The following is an 18,663-nucleotide window of genomic DNA, read 5'->3' on the forward strand; positions in this document are numbered from 1 at the left end:
GAAATACGTAGGCAGTACGCATATTCTTCTTCTTCTTCTTCTTGTTTTACGGCAGATCGCAAACTTTTAGTGAATTACCGCCACCTATCCCTCTAATGGACCCAGTACGCATATGGCAAGCCGCTTTAGCATTTAATGCCATTGGATCCAGTAGCATAATTTAGTTTTGACTAGTCAAAATTCCAGATATCTGTTCTGCGATTTTGACTTATTGACTAGTAATAATAGCTACACAACTGACTGGATCGTTTTATTAAAGTCGGCATGAAACGGAAGTTGAGATTGTCATTTTTTCCTTGCTGTGACGTATATCCGAGTTAAACGGCTTCTGAAATTAGAAAGAAATGTAGGGCGGGGCTTGGTTTCGTCAATCGTGGAATTGATTGGATCGTTGGAGGTTGGGCGTTGCAAACAAAATGGATGCAGATTTGAATGCTAGTTTACATTCAGTTGTGGAGGATTTCTCTCCACCAGGCTTTCCACCGTTACCCTCCCATGAAGGATTTTTTATTGAGGAGCCCGGCGACGAGAACGAGGACTAAATTTTCAGGCAGGAATCAGCCCATATTTATACGAGCCTCCCGCAAACCAAGATGAGTCGAGTGAAGTTGTCGGTCAAGTTCACCCTCGAGAGTTTCTCTGAGAGGCGGTGCAGAAACGAGACAGACACCTATAGCCGCACCCTCATCGGCTCTGGCCGCACCCTTTCGCCATTGCACGTGACCGAAAGAGAAGAGAGGTCGTTTCGAGGGTGGATGGTAGGGCAATGTATTTGATTAAAGATTATAAGGGTACATGAATTTTAAAAAAATAATGAAGTGCACAGATAAATCATTTATAATAAACACTACAATATTACATATAAAAAGAAGATTTGCCAAATTTGATTTCATGCCGACTTTAAATTAGAATTGGAAACATATTGAATTATCATTGTGACTATTAAAACTTTATTTATGACTCACTAAAATATTATTGTAATTATATAAAACAGTGCTTCTCAATTCCAGTCCTCAGATACCCCCGCTCTGCACATTTTGTCTATATCTCTAAAGACTTCAGACATTTGTTCTATTAGACCGTAAGTGGACATCACCGGATATTCCGCCATGATTCCAGTTTGAATGAAGAAAATATGTTCCATTCAAAGGGAATTAAAGTGTGTAAGATATCGGTGAATACTTTTCTGGGAGTTCGCTAGACACTGAAATTTTGTAGGAAATACGTAGGCAGTGCGCATATTCTTCTTCTTCTTCTTGTTTTACGGCGGATCGCAAACTTTTAGTGCATTATCGCCACCAATCCCTCTAATGGACCCAGTACGCATATGGCAAGCCGTAGCATTGTAGGGGAATTTACAGTTAAAACCCAAGGACCAGATATGTCGCAATGAAGACCAGGACTCAGAGATGAGTTCAATTAATAATAATAATTTTACTTGAAGAAAATAGTTTGCAATTTCATCAGCAGAAGTCAGCTTCAACACTCTCGAAGGAGTTCGCAGGCCGCCCCCAGTACAATACAAAATCAACCACAGTTATACCCTGACAGAGGATACTAATTGCGTCAATACATGAGTCAACAAAATTCTGATTGGTTCCAAAACATAGATAAAACTCTCCAAAGACGTATATCTGATACGCTGGACACTGGCAGTTGATCGTTTGTCCTGGGACTGTCTGAGCTTCTCCCTGTACAGACAGATACTAACACACATACACAGAGAACTTATCTAAAATTCAAGGCTTTCTAGCACTGGCAAGTGTCTTATCATTACGGTTGGATACACACACATAATATGTGGACATTAATCTTGAGGAAAAGAAATACAGCACACATAAGGTTACACATTTCACTCTTGCTATAACTTGATTAATAGTCAAACAAGAAATCATGTAATAATATAATATAATATCAGTATAAAGCAGACATGGGGACTTGGTCCCATCTCTGGTATGAAGGATATGGTAACTCGGCATCCACTCCTTCAGTCCCCCGTTTTAGATCAATGTGGGGTCTAATACCCCACATCTGGTCTAATAAATGAGGTCAGGTGACGTTGTGATGCATGCTAAGAATGCAGACTGTTGGTCAACTTAAACATGTGCATACTTAAAATCTCTGGTACTGGCTGACATTTCTAGTAATAAACACATTATTTTGTACAAAATACTTCCCATATACATTCTTATTTCCCATATACATTAATCTACTTACTTAATCCCACAATATCGGCACTTGCACTAGTCTTTCTTCACATAATGTCTTTTCCAGTGAATCATTCTGTGTGTCCCTCTACCTGGAAAAGTGTCCTCACTTTCATCAACATATCTTTGTAAATACCTCTCTTCCTACTACAGCTACTTCACACTTACCCTCTAAAACCAAACATTTATCCAACAGCCTTAAGACTAAATTTGCATATTCATTAACCAGATTTAACAAATCATTAAAGAAAAACGCATACACTATAACCAATTCAAAAAAAAAAAAAAAAAAAAAAAATTAACCCATAAGAAGGATATTTGTCTTATTTGTTTTCTTTTAACATATCTTATACAACTATGATGAATTTTAGTTAATTTGGTCATATAGTAAAATAAACTCATTACAATAAACGTATATATATTATTCTCTGGAAGCCGGGCTAAATGAATAACCACTGTTATTGCATTCCTGACATATGTCAGACCCTCAGTCACCTCACAGATACCAAATACAGACATTGCTTATAACCTAAATCCCAGTAGAGATACCCTTATTTTATGAAAATCTATCATTTTCCCGATCAATGGTACAATTATAGAGATTGAATATCCATTTTACCCTTTCATTCCAAACTTGGTGTTAAAAACACAAAAATAAACAAACCAAAAATAAGTAAGATCAATATTGAGCCATCTTTAAAAATAAAAATAATCATAATCATTATTTCCTCGAAAACCTAGAGCAGTTCCTAGTTTATTACTTAATAGCCCTTTTATTAAGCTTTACTTTCACCGCAAATCCATTTGCAGTCATCATAGTTCACATGCTGTTTACACATACATGAACCATAAACCTTGTCATTGTTAACACATTTGGTTAAAATTACATTTTAAGTATCGAAGTGTCTAACTTTTAAAATACAACTAACCTATCCACTAATTGTCATGCATGTATTCATTTTATACCATGACATTACTGTTAACCATACTCATTGCCTTAATATTAGCCTTTTTTTTTTCAAATGCAAATCTTGTCAATTTTCATACCATATTACTGTACTCAGACTATATTAATGACACATTCAGAAGCAAATCCTCAATACCTCGTATTAAGTCAATTTAGTTCTCACTGTTTTGTCAGTTAGAAATGCTTACACATCAGCTACGTGATCAATGTCTTTAAAACCCTTGTTCATGTTTGTCATTTGGCAGTGATATTTATTTACTCAAAATTATTATAAACTGAAAAAGAGCACACAGATTTCCCAATACTATTACTAAATGAACAATACTATTACTTAGTTCTAAATGCCCAAATATTTATTAAAGAGACATCCTCAGTTTCTGTAAATCTGTATTGAAACAGTATACATTATCAAAAAGCCCTGTCAGTGTTCACAATATTAATTTGATTTGACCTGACAGGTGTTCATAAGCAGCTCCATAGAGCCTATTACAATTGTTTTGTTCAAACTAAATTTATTATTATTATATATATATTTTTTTTGCTGTGCTATTTCAATTAATTCAAACCTCTTGTTATGGATTTGCTCCATTAAGGGGCTATCCACACGTTTTTGTTCAACTTATCTCTGTTCTACATAAACCACTACATAAAGCTTTTGCACTATATTACACAAGCAGGATTCACTCCTTTGTTTTCCCACCAGGCTTCTTTATGTGAGGGTGCTCTCTGGATAATTTGGTTAGTGACGTAGCCAATCTGTCACTGTTTTTCTGCCGTCAAGTCTAAAATATTTACCTTCACCATTCAAACAACAAAGTGCTAACTTGTTAAAATTTAGACCCTCATTTAAATTTAGGCATGGATTTTAAACCCATTTTGGACGGCAAACTTAAATTTCACAAATCCAATCATATAAACACTCTTTAACATATTAATCCAGAGAGTGATTTAAATCAGTATTATAAAAGACAAAACAAGTCATTATTACCAGTAGCAGACAGAGCTGGATAACCAATCCACTTAAAGCTCGTCCCATGTTTGGCATTGTCTTTTCATTAGTTTCACTCAGAATTATCGACTTCTGTAAAGTAATTTCACTTAACACATCTGTAATGATAAAACACTCATTCCAGAGGTTAGTGACTCAATTGAAACAAAACAGGAACAGAATTGTCCCCCAATAATATATATATAGCCATCCTCATGCATGCACATACTTAACACATTTATATTTTAACAGCTCATATTTAAGGTTTTCCTTTTGGTATTAAATCGGAAGGATTTAAACTTAAACATTGTCTGTGCATTTTACCTAGTTCGAACCTAGTCTCTTATCTAATCTCAAAGTTTGCCTGTTCTTTAATGATTTTTATTTAGAGTAAAATCAGCTTGGTTGTTTTGGTCTTCAAATCATTGCTCTGTTTTGGTTACTCTTTCTTAGCAGGCCAATAATAGAAGAAGAGCACTATCCCTGCCTCCACTCAAGCACTCTCTCTCTCTCTCTCTCTCTCTCTCTTACTGTGCAAAATATTATTTATTTATTTATTTTGACAATTTTTGGCAAACTTTAACTTAGACTATAATATAAAATTCATTACAACATATAACCCTAAATTATTCAAATAAGTTAAAAATGTCAAAGTTTCTAGATCTAAAATCTCAGTTTAAACTGTTTAAAATACATAATGCTAGGAACATTTCTTTAAAATTATTTTTACCTTACATGCTTAATTCCCTTAACCTTTGTTATCTAAACCATCTCTTGATTAAGCAGAAGCAGTCTTCATTTTTAGCCACCACCATATCTTGTTATCATCTTGTGTCATGCCTAATGACCTGCATGAGTAAAGACTATGATATAGACATATTAGTTCAATATCATTTTAGCCTCATAAGAAATTTTTGTCTCAAAATAATGGCTGTCATCACATGGTCTCAGATGGTTCTTGAAAGCCCATTGCCATTAACTTTTTATAAATAAGCTCCTTGTCCTCAGGGTGTGATCCCCTGGCATAGTTGCATCAAGTTGTGGACGCTTGTCACAACAATCAGTCAAGGAATGCGGTTGCTGGTGATCAGGTCTGGAGGAGCTCACATTTTGAGGCAGATTGCTGTACTTCATACAGTTCCCCTCTTAATGATGCTCTAGGCCTATCAAGCATCCGCTCAACTCCACTACCATCTCACATATAACACCTCCCTTCAGGGCAGGTGCCCAGTGGCGGTGACCCCCTGCCTTAGGTTGTCCCCTATTGGCCAGAAGAGGATCTTACCCGTCATTGAGAAATCACCTCATGCACACTGGTAACCACTCTTTCCCGTTGCAACATCCTCGACAGTCTTCTTCCAGAATCCAGTATTTCCTGCAGCTTAGGAAAGGTGCACTCAAGAACCATGAGAGCCATTGACAGCACCTACTAGTGTTAAAACATTGAAAAAGGTTAATCAAACTAATAGTTAATCGCTAAACTCAATTGGATACCTCCAAACTATCATGCTGAGATTACTCAGTGAATTTATTTTTCACACCCGTCCATTCATTGTAATTTTCTGTTGCTTCTGTAGCTGCAGCCATCAGGCCCTGTATGATGGTGGAGACTAAAAATAAGACAGATAAGTTACTGGTCATAGAACAAATAGCAATACAACTGTTTAACTATTCAAAATTATTACATCTATAGCTCAGGGTCTGTATTATGATTTTAAAGCCCTCATGTCTTTTCAACAATTGCTCCTAAATTGTTATTCATTATTTTTATAATCTCTTATTTCTTACATGCATTGGGCAGTTGAACATTTAACTACTAATTGCCCTCTTAATGCATTAAATCTGAACTCTTTTTAGCATGTCCTTTAGCATCTCTGCCTATGATTTGACTGAAACACTGTGCTGTACTATAAATATCTTATCACTTAAACACAAGCTCAGATAACGGCATTTTAGCTTACTTTGAATGAGAGAGAGAGAGAACTCTGAGGGATTCAGGACTCGTAACAATGCATTTTCATTCATTTTTAACATAATTTCATCGTACTATCATTTTACTCTAGCCCAGTTTAAAACTTGTCAGAAATTATATGCATTTTAAAAATAAACATCTTTATATTTGTATTTTTACTTTATTTTCGCAACTCAAATGTTTCTCAAAGTTCTTTGCAGTCATTGTCATTACTTTTACATCAACTTGTATTTATCCATTCACTTAATTCTGGCCATGGCTTCTGAATTTCAACATTGGTTTTAAATCTGTCAGAGGTTATCTGACCCAGGTATATTACTTTGGGTCTTGCTAGCATGCTGTCTTCAAAGTTACTTTGAAACCCCCGTTTATGTTACTTGTTTACAACTTTATCATCTCATAAACAAAAAATAATTTTCTTTTCTCTTCTTTTTTCTTTTTTTATGATGCTGCGTGACTACAATTTTGCAATCCAACAATAAAATTACTCTTTTGGCCAAACATTAGTTAATATAGGAATTACAAATTTTCCACTCAGAACATGTCTCTGGTACTTTCAAAGCTTAAGCCAGAGTCATGGTGGGGGCCAGCATGAGATAAAACAATGGCTTCATTGTAGTCAAAGCAATTTTATCTTTTAAAGCAAAACATAAGCTTCTAAGTTTTTCCAAAATGCCACTGCCAATTTGTGTGCCTACAGTTTTTTTTTTTTTTTTTTTTTTTCACTAACCCAAAATTCTGTTCAGTATTCCTTGTCAGGACTTTCAACAATTATATAGGAACTGGAACAGGTCTTATGATATCATTCTTTGTCATTTAAACCTTCTATGCACAGAGAATCAGATTAAATCATCACTCAGTTACTTCTGGGATTATTTTTAACAAATCGGCACATACATTTATAAATGTTTATTTCTCAGGTTCTTTCTAAGTTTAAAGCCAATCAAGTTTTTGTTTTAACATTACAATCAGAATTAAAGCTCAGACTGATCATTCTTTAAATGAATTCAGAGAATATATATATATTTTTTTAAAGTCAGAGCTTCAGAGCCAAACTGTTTACAGCATTTGCTCTCTTCTGTTTCATTATTTCTATCAGGGCTGACCAGGTTACCTAATTTGTCAGTCATATTTCTATCATAAACCAAAAACATATTGAGGCGGCGATCTTACCAACAGCACTTGACTTCTGCGTGATGAAATTGCAAAGTATATTCCAGAATTTCCATATACTGGTCCAATCCAATCAGGGTCATGAAAACTACATTTTAGCTCTTTTGGGGTTGTTCCTGAGGCATCCCAGATCAATCAATACTTTCCCTTTGCATATATCCCTATATTTTTATAGGTGCACATATGAATTAACACTATTTATTTTTAAACACTAATTTTGGATACTCTTTTCCCTAACCACTGATCTGGCCTATTTCTAAGCTTGGGGCGCCCCTGTCTGTAATGGTGGGTGATCGAGAGCTGGAAGAGCGAGATACGACTAGAACCCCCGTCTAGCGTCTTACATTCTTCTCGGGATTTCCCATACCCCTACTTTGGCTTACCCGGCCGTAAATGCACTGCCCTTTATGGCCTCTCGTGCTTTTGGCTCTCTGTGCTTGACCCAGCACTGCCTATTTACGGCCCTATGTGTCCCTTGTCCCTCGGTGCTTGACCCAGCACTGCCCTTTACGGGTTCACATGCCTGTTAAGAATGCGTTTTTGTCCCCCCCTGGACTGTGCACACCTAGAAACAAATTTTTACGTCTCTCTCTAAGACCTATAGGTGTGCACCTGTTCCCTCTGTAACTGTACACATCTCTAAATATCTTATATCAAGACCTACCGATGTGTACTTGTACCCCTTATACTCACAAGGTTACATATTTACAGGTATATTGTGACACCAATTTACCTTACTCCACCCTGGAGCTGGTGTCTACCCCCTCACGTCTGAGTGAGTCTATCGTTCCTCCTTCTCTCGACCCCCTCCACTTACAGACAGTTCCTAACCAATAATATTAAATCTAAAATCTTTCCTACCTTGGTTTGATGATTGATCAGGGATGTCAACAAAGAACTATTGCCCGCCGATCCTCCACCATTAACTGTAGGGGAATTTACAGTTAAAACCCAAGGACCAGATATGTCGCAATGAAGACCAGGACTCAGAGATGAGTTCAATTAATAATAATAATTTTACTTGAAGAAAATAGTTTGCAATTTCATCAGCAGAAGTCAGCTTCAACACTCTCGAAGGAGTTCGCAGGCCGCCCCCAGTACAATACAAAATCAACCACAGTTATACCCTGACAGAGGATACTAATTGCGTCAATACATGAGTCAACAAAATTCTGATTGGTTCCAAAACATAGATAAAACTCTCCAAAGACGTATATCTGATACGCTGGACACTGGCAGTTGATCGTTTGTCCTGGGACTGTCTGAGCTTCTCCCTGTACAGACAGATACTAACACACATACACAGAGAACTTATCTAAAATTCAAGGCTTTCTAGCACTGGCAAGTGTCTTATCATTACGGTTGGATACACACACATAATATGTGGACATTAATCTTGAGGAAAAGAAATACAGCACACATAAGGTTACACATTTCACTCTTGCTATAACTTGATTAATAGTCAAACAAGAAATCATGTAATAATATAATATAATATCAGTATAAAGCAGACATGGGGACTTGGTCCCATCTCTGGTATGAAGGATATGGTAACTCGGCATCCACTCCTTCAGCATAATTTAGTTTTGACTATAGTCAAAATTCCAGATATCTGTTCTGCAATTTTGACTTATTGGCTAGTAATAATAGCTACACAATATAAATAATAGATCCTTTGCAAACACGTAACTACGACCATGACGGACGGCAAAATCACCGGAAGCACAAACTAAATAGTAATGGCTAAATACTTTATGGCTTCTTCTATTGAACAAGCCTGTCATGCCGTTATCGGTCAAGGTAGGGCAGCTGGTAGGTGCTCACAAAGAACGGTATTTCGATAAGTTGGAGATCGCAGGATTGGATACCGATCCTTTCCTTTTTCCTCCGTTTTCACGGACCTCATTAAATCGCAGAGTCTACCTGACTTCATTCCACACGATCTGTACCACTATGTGATAAACGGGGTATCCCCATACACAGGTGCTGCTGTCAAAGCTTTTAAAAGTCTGGATGCTTACCAGTTCTTTGTAGCTGGCTGGGTGACTGGTACGCGATGCTATGCTCACGGCACGGGGAGGTACCTCATACTGGCAAAGGTAAGACGTCGATCTAGGGTTTATTTTGTATTATCTTGGCTACCCGTTCTTTGCTACCCCCTTAAGTTACCATTGTTCACTGGGTGTGCCAATGCCACTTTCTAATGCAGTTGATCTATAACTTTTTATACCAAGTACCACCTCAGAAAATATTTGGCTGTCCAAGTACCACCACAATGACCAATATTAAAATTGCAGTAGCGTAGTAGGCCTAACTATTCAGCTAACGTTACAGCTCTGCACAGTTAAAAAATGATGCAGTTTTATTCCTAATAAGAATATTTATTGTTTTCAGCCACTTTAACATTGTAAATACAGTTTGACCATTAACGCTGCACTGTGCTTACAAGTAAAAAAATAAATAAAACTTTTATTACATGGACGAACACGAACTGGTACTCATTTGGCTTGCCGTCCGTCCTACAGCATAGCACTTCTGCCGACCGTCATGGCGTTCACAATTCGCGCGAGTAGAGGGTGACGTCACGTGCAAAGGGTCTGTATTTTCTGATGTGTTTAATGAGTTTTGACGACTAGACATTGTTATTAAAGTCAACTATAATTTGTGCTTTGTATATCTAATTTCATTCTCACTAGTAAAACATAACATTTAAGATGTCTCTTACATGTGTTTATATTTGATATATTTTAAATTTATGATCTCATTAATTCCTCACCATTTAAATGTTAAAAATACTTTTTATGTATCCAAAAGTAACATAATGGCTAATCAAATTGAATTCAAATTTCTTTAATCAGATTTTTGTCTAGTCAAAACTTGTCTAGAGATATTTAGAATTGAATTCAAGTCATATGGAATAAAGTCATCATGAAACTTTATTTTCCCCATTCTGACATTCTGAACTGAGTGGAACAGCTGAAAATAAAACTGAACAGGACTTTGTTTGTCCTTCAGGAACTGAGTGGACCGTTTTATTAAATTAGAATTGGAAATATATTAAATTATCATTGTGACTATTAAAACTATATTTACGACTCACTAAAATATAATTGTAATTATCTAAAACAGTGCTTCTCAATTCCAGTCCTCACGTACCACCGCTCTGCACATTTTGTCTGTATCTCTAATGACTTCAGACATTTGTTCCATTAGACCGTAAGTGGACATCACAGGATATTCTGCCATGATTCCAGTTTGAATGAAGCAAATATGTTCCATTCAATGGGAATTAAAGTGTGTGAGATGTGAATTTAAATTGTACTTATTTAAAGATGTTTATTCAGTCTCACTTTACACTTCTCTAGTAAGTTTTGTCTGTGCAGACCGTGGCATAGCACACATCCGTGAATGAATGTTCCGAAGTGAAGGAAACTTCATCGTATTTCCCCTGCTCTGGAAGCAATGAACACTGTGTAGGGAGGGACCTTGTCAATCAGAACACAGTTCTCTTCTAACAAACTGGTTATCTGAATCAGGTATGTTGAAAAAGAGAGACATTCAAAATATACAGAGTTGAATTGAGAACCATTGACCTAAAACATTAGTCAAACCATTTTAGACTAAACTGGCTGTTGGCACTTCCTTAGCGGCCATGTTGATCTCCAGGCCGACAGCGATGAATAAATTAAGCTTTGTGTTAAAAAATTTCAGTTACAATTTTTAATCAGGTGAGAAAAGTCTTGTCCCTTCAAGGGACCTCTGTTCATACGCCAATTTGTCACAGTCAATCTTTGTTACCCCCCTGGACTGATAGAACTTACTTTGTCTGGTGGGAGAAGGGCCCATCAAGGACCTTTATGTTGAGGGAAGGTTTGCATCCTTTAGCCAGTAAAGAGAGAAATTTTATTTGTCTCATGGACACTTTTTCGTTATCTTTCGTTATGTAAAATCCAAAATTAGTAATTTTTAATAACTTTAATAACTTAAAAGCATGTTTTTTTTTTAAATGTTTTTCTAAATCCTCCAGATTCTAGGCATCTTACATCCAAATTGGTTCGTTTATTTCAAAGCTGTGTTGCAGCCCCTACTGAGAGATTTAAAGCAGCCTGGGAGGAAGATCTGTGGGGTCGAGGTCTCTGATGATATTCGGGATAGGTGTCTGACTATGATACAGGTCTGCTTAATAAACAGCAAACACCAACTGATCCAATTCAAGGCTGTTCACTGCTTGCATTACACGAACACCAAGCTGTCTGGGCTTTGGTCAGGCATATTTGATTGGCACTCTAGGGCTTACACTTGACCAACCTTGACTGATTGTGTTTTAGGTTTTTACTATAGTACTTCTGGCTACTGAACTAAATATTTATTGTCATTATTCTTATAATTTTTTAGTAACTTTATTATTATTTTTACTATTGATAATATTTATTTCATTAAAAAAAAAATGTTTTATTTCTCTCTGCTTGTGTGGTCAGAGACAGTGCTGTTTGTCTGTTCTATGTTTATTTTTGAAAAAATAAATAAATAAAAATAAAGTATTCAAAAAAACATTTTTATTGAAAATTTGCTTGCCATAGTAGGCCGTGTATTGATGATTAGATGACACCACGTGGCAACTGTTGGACAATACACATTAAACGACCTGAATGTAAAATGTGTTTTATGTTGTTATGTTATGTTATATTATGTTTTAGATACAATAACATCAGACTAATTCTTCATTTTAAATAAAGTAAACAATAAAAAATGAGGTCTGATGCTGTCTGAATCTGTGGAAGACAAAAAAATCCAATAATGATAAATGATAAATCCTTATAAACTGAAAAAAGTATCCTTACTCTGAACTGAAATAAAATTAAAAAAAAGAACTCGTAAAAAGTATCCTGCAGAACCATTTGCCCTTGCTGCTACAAATACTATCCCACTAGAGAATAGTATGACTGAGCAGATAACCATAGGAAAATAAGTAGGTTTATTGGGAGTAACAAATGCCATAAACATAGACTATTCACTGTAACAGGTGAAACCATGCAGAGCTGCTGAAAACATTTGACACTTCATGTGTCCAGTCCTAAAATGCTGATAAAATTTCATGTTAAGAACAAAAGCTATTTCCACTTTAAACAAGACATATTTTTACCAAACTATGTCTCCTGCAAGAAAGCTAGACAGACTTTTATATCATACTTTCATTAGTTCTTTCATTAATTCTTTGATGTTATATTATTGTGTATTGCACTTTGTATTATTGCAATCAAATTTGATGTCATGCATAAGTTGAAACTTGACAGATATAGTTATGTGAATATGTCTAATACAAATATACAGTCCTTAAAGAGAAATTAATCAGAGAAGAATAAAAATCCATGCTTTTACATTTGTGTGCAAATCTTTTGCGTTACGTTGAGAAACTTTGCTATTTCGTGCAAAATTTCTGTGTCCTTTTCCCAGAGTTTCATATTCTATTGCAAAAGTTTTGTGAGCAAATGCAAAAGCTTAAACATTTCTCCTTGGATTTCAACACTTTTGCGACAGAACATGAAAGTTTTTTGGGCAATGCAAGGAATGCAATTCTTTTGCAGCTCCATAGTACTGAATCAAAATAAGAACAGACACATTTCAATGTAAGTGTTCATCATCACAAATGGATCCAAGTCTCAAGTCTCTGCCACTTCGATAACTGAAAAACAAAACTAGTAGCTGTAAACTCTGCATGATCTGAGAAGAAACCACCAAAGGAATATTTGCTGAAGAGCATAATTTTTTTTACATCAGATTTACATACATGATCGGGACGGCACTGATGTAACTAATGGCACAGGAGAGGAGGAAGCAGAAGCCACTGAACCAGCCGAGAGTAAGTGGGTAAATCGAGGTGAAAAAGACATTAGACAAGAGATCTGTCACAGCCAGAACCAGCTGGAGCAGCCCAAACACTCGCCCTGCCAAGAAACACAGCAGAGAACTCTCATTAAGTATCATATAACAGGCAGCATGGCCTCAACAATATGCCTTGTACTCTGATGAAGCACATTTGAAGTTTTTGTTTCTATGCCGTTGTAACTTTACCATATTGCTGAGGATGCAGATTCTTGGACAGCATGGCTCGAAGTGTTGGCATGGGGATGCAGGCAAACATCATGATTCCTCTAGCTGCTTAAAACAACACATGCAGAAAAATACAAAATCCTTTCACTGGACGAAGCAATAGTATGGAGAGAGGACTAAATAAAATGACTTCATTATGAATTAGTTTTATTCCAAAAACTGAAACTTTTAGCTTCACAAGAGGTAAATTGATGAACACGTGAATCAATGATGGAAACTCAACAGTTCAGTTTCTATCATGAAAACAATTCATATAACCTGGCAGCTATGGACATACAACGTCTCTACATTACAGAAAAAGTGCAGATGAGCTTAAATCACCAGAAAACATCTACGATAGAATTGAGAGATCTCTGTTGATATATGTATGTTTTATTTCATGCAGTTGTTCGCGCTGTTTGCTGCGACTAAGTCTGCAGGGTTAAAAAACATGCAAGTGTATGTTATCGTGAGTTGTGGATATGTAAAAGTGCAATAATAATAAGTGTTGCCAAGTCCGCGGCAACAAAAAAACTCACCCAGGAAGTAGACCCAGCTTTCTATAGCGAATGCCATAATTGCCATCCCAGTACAGTTGGACACAATACCCAGCAGAGTGAGGGCTGTGTCTCCCAACACACTGAACAGACTCAGAACCCCTAAGAAGCTACTGAGATACATGGCACTGGTGGCGGCCCTGCCATATCCGGCCCAAACCGAGTCCCAGCTCAGAGGGGGCTTTAGCACATAGAGCTGGAGCACATTTTCTGCCCCGACCACGCCTAGCATAAACAACATCATTGCTGCCATCAGCATGCCTATAGAGACTCGATCCAACATTTTCCCACTTTCGGATTCAGCCAGCAATGGCTCGCTCTCGGATAGGGAACGTCTCGAGTCAGTCAGGGCAAACACAGTGTACAGTAATGCCACAATGCTGACTAGAATTGCTGTCAGAAGGAGAACTGATGGTCCCATCTGGTATAGATATCCAGACAGAAGACCTCCCACCACCCCTGCGATCCCAAAACAGAAGTCTACGATGTTGAGTTTAAGAGTGCGTTTGCCCTGCTTTGAGCTGAGAGATGCCAGAGCTGCCACCCCAGCCCAAAACATCGGCCCGCCTCCGCTCAAACCATGCAGCAAAGAACCCAAATATAGAAGCTCCAGTGGAGCCTCACAGTAAATGAAGATGACCAGCATGAACATGCCTAAAACCGAACCCATTTGAGAGGACACTAGGAAGACTTTAGGTCCATGACGATCTGCCAGACGGCTCAGTGGTATAATGGACAACATGGCCGCCACAGAAGACAACACACTCTGAATAAGAAGAAAGCGTGAGGATAAGGCCTGTGCCTTATCGCTGTCTCCAGCTGTTGCCTTCAGCGACTGGTTGTACACGGTCTGTGTGAGGGCCATATCAAAGAAGGATGTCCCCAGTTTATTGATCACAACCACCGGCTCCACCAAAGTCAGAATGGCCCCCATTTTATTGGCAGACTGGGAGCTCGAGTCTGTGATTTTTAACCTTTAAAGCAAAAGATAAGCAGTATTACTATGTGTGTGTATATTTGGAATAATTATGTTTTTGAAAAAAAAAATGCTGACCATGGCTTCATTTATTTGATCAAAAATACAGTAAAAACGGTAATATTGTGAAATATTATTTCAATTTAAAGAATTGTTTTCTAGTAGAGTCGATTTTAAAATATAATTTATTCCTGTGATGCAAAGATGAATTTTCAAAAGCCATTACTCCAGATTATTTCTAATTATTTATAATTATATATGTTTTTATTATTATCAGAATAACAACATGCAGTAAATGGTAAAACTGTTTCCCCTACAAACCAGTGTGTTCATAATTCAGATAATATATTAAAATAATATGGCAAGACACACCAATTTGTAAAAATTGATAAACTGTTTCCATGCTTTTGCCACAAAGTTACATTTAATTATCTACAGAAAGCACTCTTCTTTCGCCAACATACACATAAACATACACGCACACAGAAACATGTTGTCAGTGCTGCTTTGACTATTAATCAGTAAAAAAGCTCAATAACTTCAAAGCTCCATGCCATTTTTCACAAGCGAGGTAACAGCGGTGCTGTTCTTGAAGCAGATAAACATAACAGTTTTTCTGTTAGAAGGGACATTGCTGCCAAACAACTGCTGATAGATGCTCAAACAGGGCTAAATCTCTTTCTCTGTCTCTTTAATGACTTCATTATAAATTAGTCTGCTATCAAAGGCACAAACCTTCATTGCTAGGTCTTTACTGACTTTTTGGAATTAGCAACAGAGGCACTGGATGAGAAATTTTAATCCTACAAATGCATTTCAAGGACAAAACCCTGACAAATGTCTAGAAACACATCATCTGAACAATGTCCTGAGGTGTAGTAACCGTAGTAAAAGTGGAATAATTAACTCTTGTCTGTTGAATATTTAAAAAATGATGCACATAACTCCGCTTTCAGTTGTGGTCGTGGGTGGCTGTGCATTATTCTCTAATAATTCAATGGACGAGTGTCAGTTATTCCTTACTTAAATCATACCTGCTCTGTAACGTTTGAATAACTAATAATAATGAGAAATGTTTCCTGAGCAGCAAATTAAATGGTGAAGGATCATGTGAAACTGAAGACTGGAGTAATGATGCTGAAAATTCTGATTTGCATCACAGGAATAAATTGCATTTAAAATATATTAATATAGAAAACAGTAATGATCAATTGTAACAACAGCTCCTAATATAATTAGAGTTTGGAAAATGTTGTCTCACTCATTATGCACACAATAACACATGTATACATTAAAGCATTTAATTGCTAGTGCAGGCTGAATATAAATGTATTAATACAGGTAGAAAAAAAAGTTGCATTAATACTCACTGCAAATGGATTTTAATTGCCAGGAAAGAGTGGAACTGAACGCTCATGCAGAATGAAAGTTGTGTGATTGAAGTGAAAGTGATTTTAAAGGGTAACTTGTTGCTGCTTGTGAATGCGTCTACCACCAGATTCACCTCATTTCACTTCTGAGAGCATAAAACAAAGTGTAGTCCTAATACATAGGTTCAGGGGGGATTCGGGTCTTGTGTAGCATATGTGGCTTTATTTAAACACTTGTTGTTAAAACACATTTTACACTGGCATTAAATTCAAACTATTTAGTAAACTGCATTGCATGCATGTATAAAATAATGTATTACAGTTTTTCCTCAATCGATTTGGTACATTTCTCCAAACTCAGGTAACAGCTCTCAAAACAGTTAACACAGTGATCAGTACACTCTGTAATTGTCCTAAACAGATAGTAAATTCTCCTTCATGTCATACAAATCATCACAAATCAAAAGCATAATTTTCTCAAAACACTGTGCACAAAAATCCATTATTTTATCACACCAGTTCATACAGCCAAACAAATCTTTAATATATTAACTAAATAGTCAATTGCACACCTTGTGTCTTCAATTAACGCCAAAGAGGAGATAGAGACAGAGAAAGATAAAGAAGAGCTGAAGATGTAGGAGGAAGAGTGAGAAGAGCTGAGGATGTAGGAAGAGGAGAAGAGATAGAAGAGATGGATAGATTGGAGGGCAATGGTATAGTGGAAAGAGAAGATATAAGAGGTGGAAAGGGAGGAATAGGAGGGCAAAGAGGAAGAGGGGGCCAAGGTGTAAGAGGAGGGAGGAGAGGTAGAATGAGGGTAGGGTACACGTGTGTTTCAAATGAAATCAGAGCCACACTTATTGACCATGTCATAAATCATGTCTCTCACTGAGAGAAGCTGGCCAGAGAGTTCAGCCCAATATAAACAGATCCACAGTGGCTTCAATTATCCGTACACTTCTAAGGGAAAACCGGAAAGTAACTATATCATTCTACTTTTACAATGAGTCCATGTAGTCTTGTTTGATATAGGTCTAGATCTCTACAGTAAATGTTCCTGCTTGTCCAAACCTTTCAGAATTGAAGTTCGAGAACATTCAGGTGGACGAACCAGACTTTTTTATCAGTTGAACAAGAGCATGCCATTGTTGATATGGTGGTCCAGAACAACACCCTCCGCCTCAAAGGAATTCAGCAAAGAATAACACAGGACAATCAACTTGTGTTCTAAGAACAAATGCTATCCGAATGAAGCAAGTATACAAAGTGTCCTTGGAGAGGAACTCCGTTAGAGTGAAGGAGTTGCGATTCCAGTTTGTTCAAGTATGTGCAACCCAATTACTGCAATTTTACGGTCAACTCAAAGATATATTTTTTCCTGAATTTTAAGTATGTCCATAAACTCTTCCGTGCTACTATATGTGAAAAGATTTAGGCATATCTATGCATACTGATGCTTCAAAGTGTGTACTCAAACTTCAGCAACAATTTCACAGTAGTATTGACCGCAATCAATGCCATTACTGTAAAACACAAATTTACTATTTAACCTTTTTGTCTTCTTTTTACTCTAGAGAATCTTGGAGTTGGATAGCAGTGCAACTCCTTATGAGTACCTGTATGTTGATGAAGCAGGCATCAATCTTCAAAAAAAAAAAAAAAGGGAGAAATGTGATTGGCCATCATGCTAAAGTAAATGTCCCTGGACAACGAGGAGGCAACATCGCTCTCTGTGCAGCAATGTCTACAGCTGGTGTGGCACACAATGCTGTCTTGGGACCATACAACACAGCAAGGCTCCTACTTCCTTTTAAACCTCAATGAAATCCTCTTTCCCCAGGGTGATCAGGAGCAAATGGTGAGGAATTTTGTAGTTGTTTGGGACAATGTCCAATTCCACCATTCAGCTCTAGTGCAAGAGTGGTTTGAGAATCACCCACAGTTCATTATGGTGTTTCTTCCACCATATTCTCCTTTCCTGAATCCAACTGAGGAATTCTTCTCCTCTTGGAGATGGAAAGTACATGATTGCAACCCTTACAACCAAGTAAGTCTTCAAGCGATGGAAGAGGCCTGTGGAGATATCGGGGCACGAGCATGTCAAGGATGGATACACCATTCGAGGTGTTTTTCCCCATGATGCATGACTCGTGAAAAATATTTTCTATGATGTAGATGAAACTCTCTGGCCAGACGTAATTGAGATGCATGGTCAATAAAATTAAGTAAACGAATGCAGTATATTTATCACTTTTTTTATTTATTTACCCATGTACTTTTCTGCATAATACGTGTGTGTGGGGGTGACAAATTGTTATACACCTGAACTCCTCATTAAAGAACTTAATGAAAAACGTGTG

The 18,663-nt window shown here is 37.0% G+C and overlaps 1 protein-coding gene across 1 annotated transcript; it reads right to left on the bottom strand.

Annotated features, from left to right (window-relative positions):
* Positions 1–11,830: 11,830 nt before the first annotated feature.
* Positions 11,831–16,819, bottom strand: LOC128022500 (thymic stromal cotransporter homolog). The gene is made up of 4 exons (XM_052610137.1): positions 13,937–16,819; positions 13,380–13,463; positions 13,096–13,252; positions 11,831–12,990 (listed from the first exon to the last, which is right to left on the bottom strand). The coding sequence occupies exons 1-4, from the start codon at positions 14,886–14,888 to the stop codon at positions 12,930–12,932; spliced, it is 1,254 nt and encodes a 417-aa protein (XP_052466097.1). The 5' UTR covers positions 14,889–16,819; the 3' UTR covers positions 11,831–12,929.
* Between the last annotated feature and the right edge of the window lie 1,844 nt (positions 16,820–18,663).

This window comes from Carassius gibelio, chromosome A11, assembly GCF_023724105.1.
Source record: "Carassius gibelio isolate Cgi1373 ecotype wild population from Czech Republic chromosome A11, carGib1.2-hapl.c, whole genome shotgun sequence".
Taxonomy (NCBI): Eukaryota; Metazoa; Chordata; class Actinopteri; order Cypriniformes; family Cyprinidae; genus Carassius; species Carassius gibelio.

Bases quoted from the DNA above. Each gene is read 5' to 3' on its own strand.
- LOC128022500 (XM_052610137.1), bottom strand. From the start codon at position 14,888: ATGGGGGCCATTCTGACTTTGGTGGAGCCGGTGGTTGTGATCAATAAA. The intron at 13,464-13,936 runs GTGAGTTTTTTT...TGTTTTAAGCAG, and splicing joins AAGCTGGGTCTACTTCCTGG to CTAGAGGAATCATGATGTTT. The intron at 12,991-13,095 runs GTATGTAAATCT...TTTGTTTTTCAG, and splicing joins ATCAGTGCCGTCCCGATCAT to TTATCGAAGTGGCAGAGACT.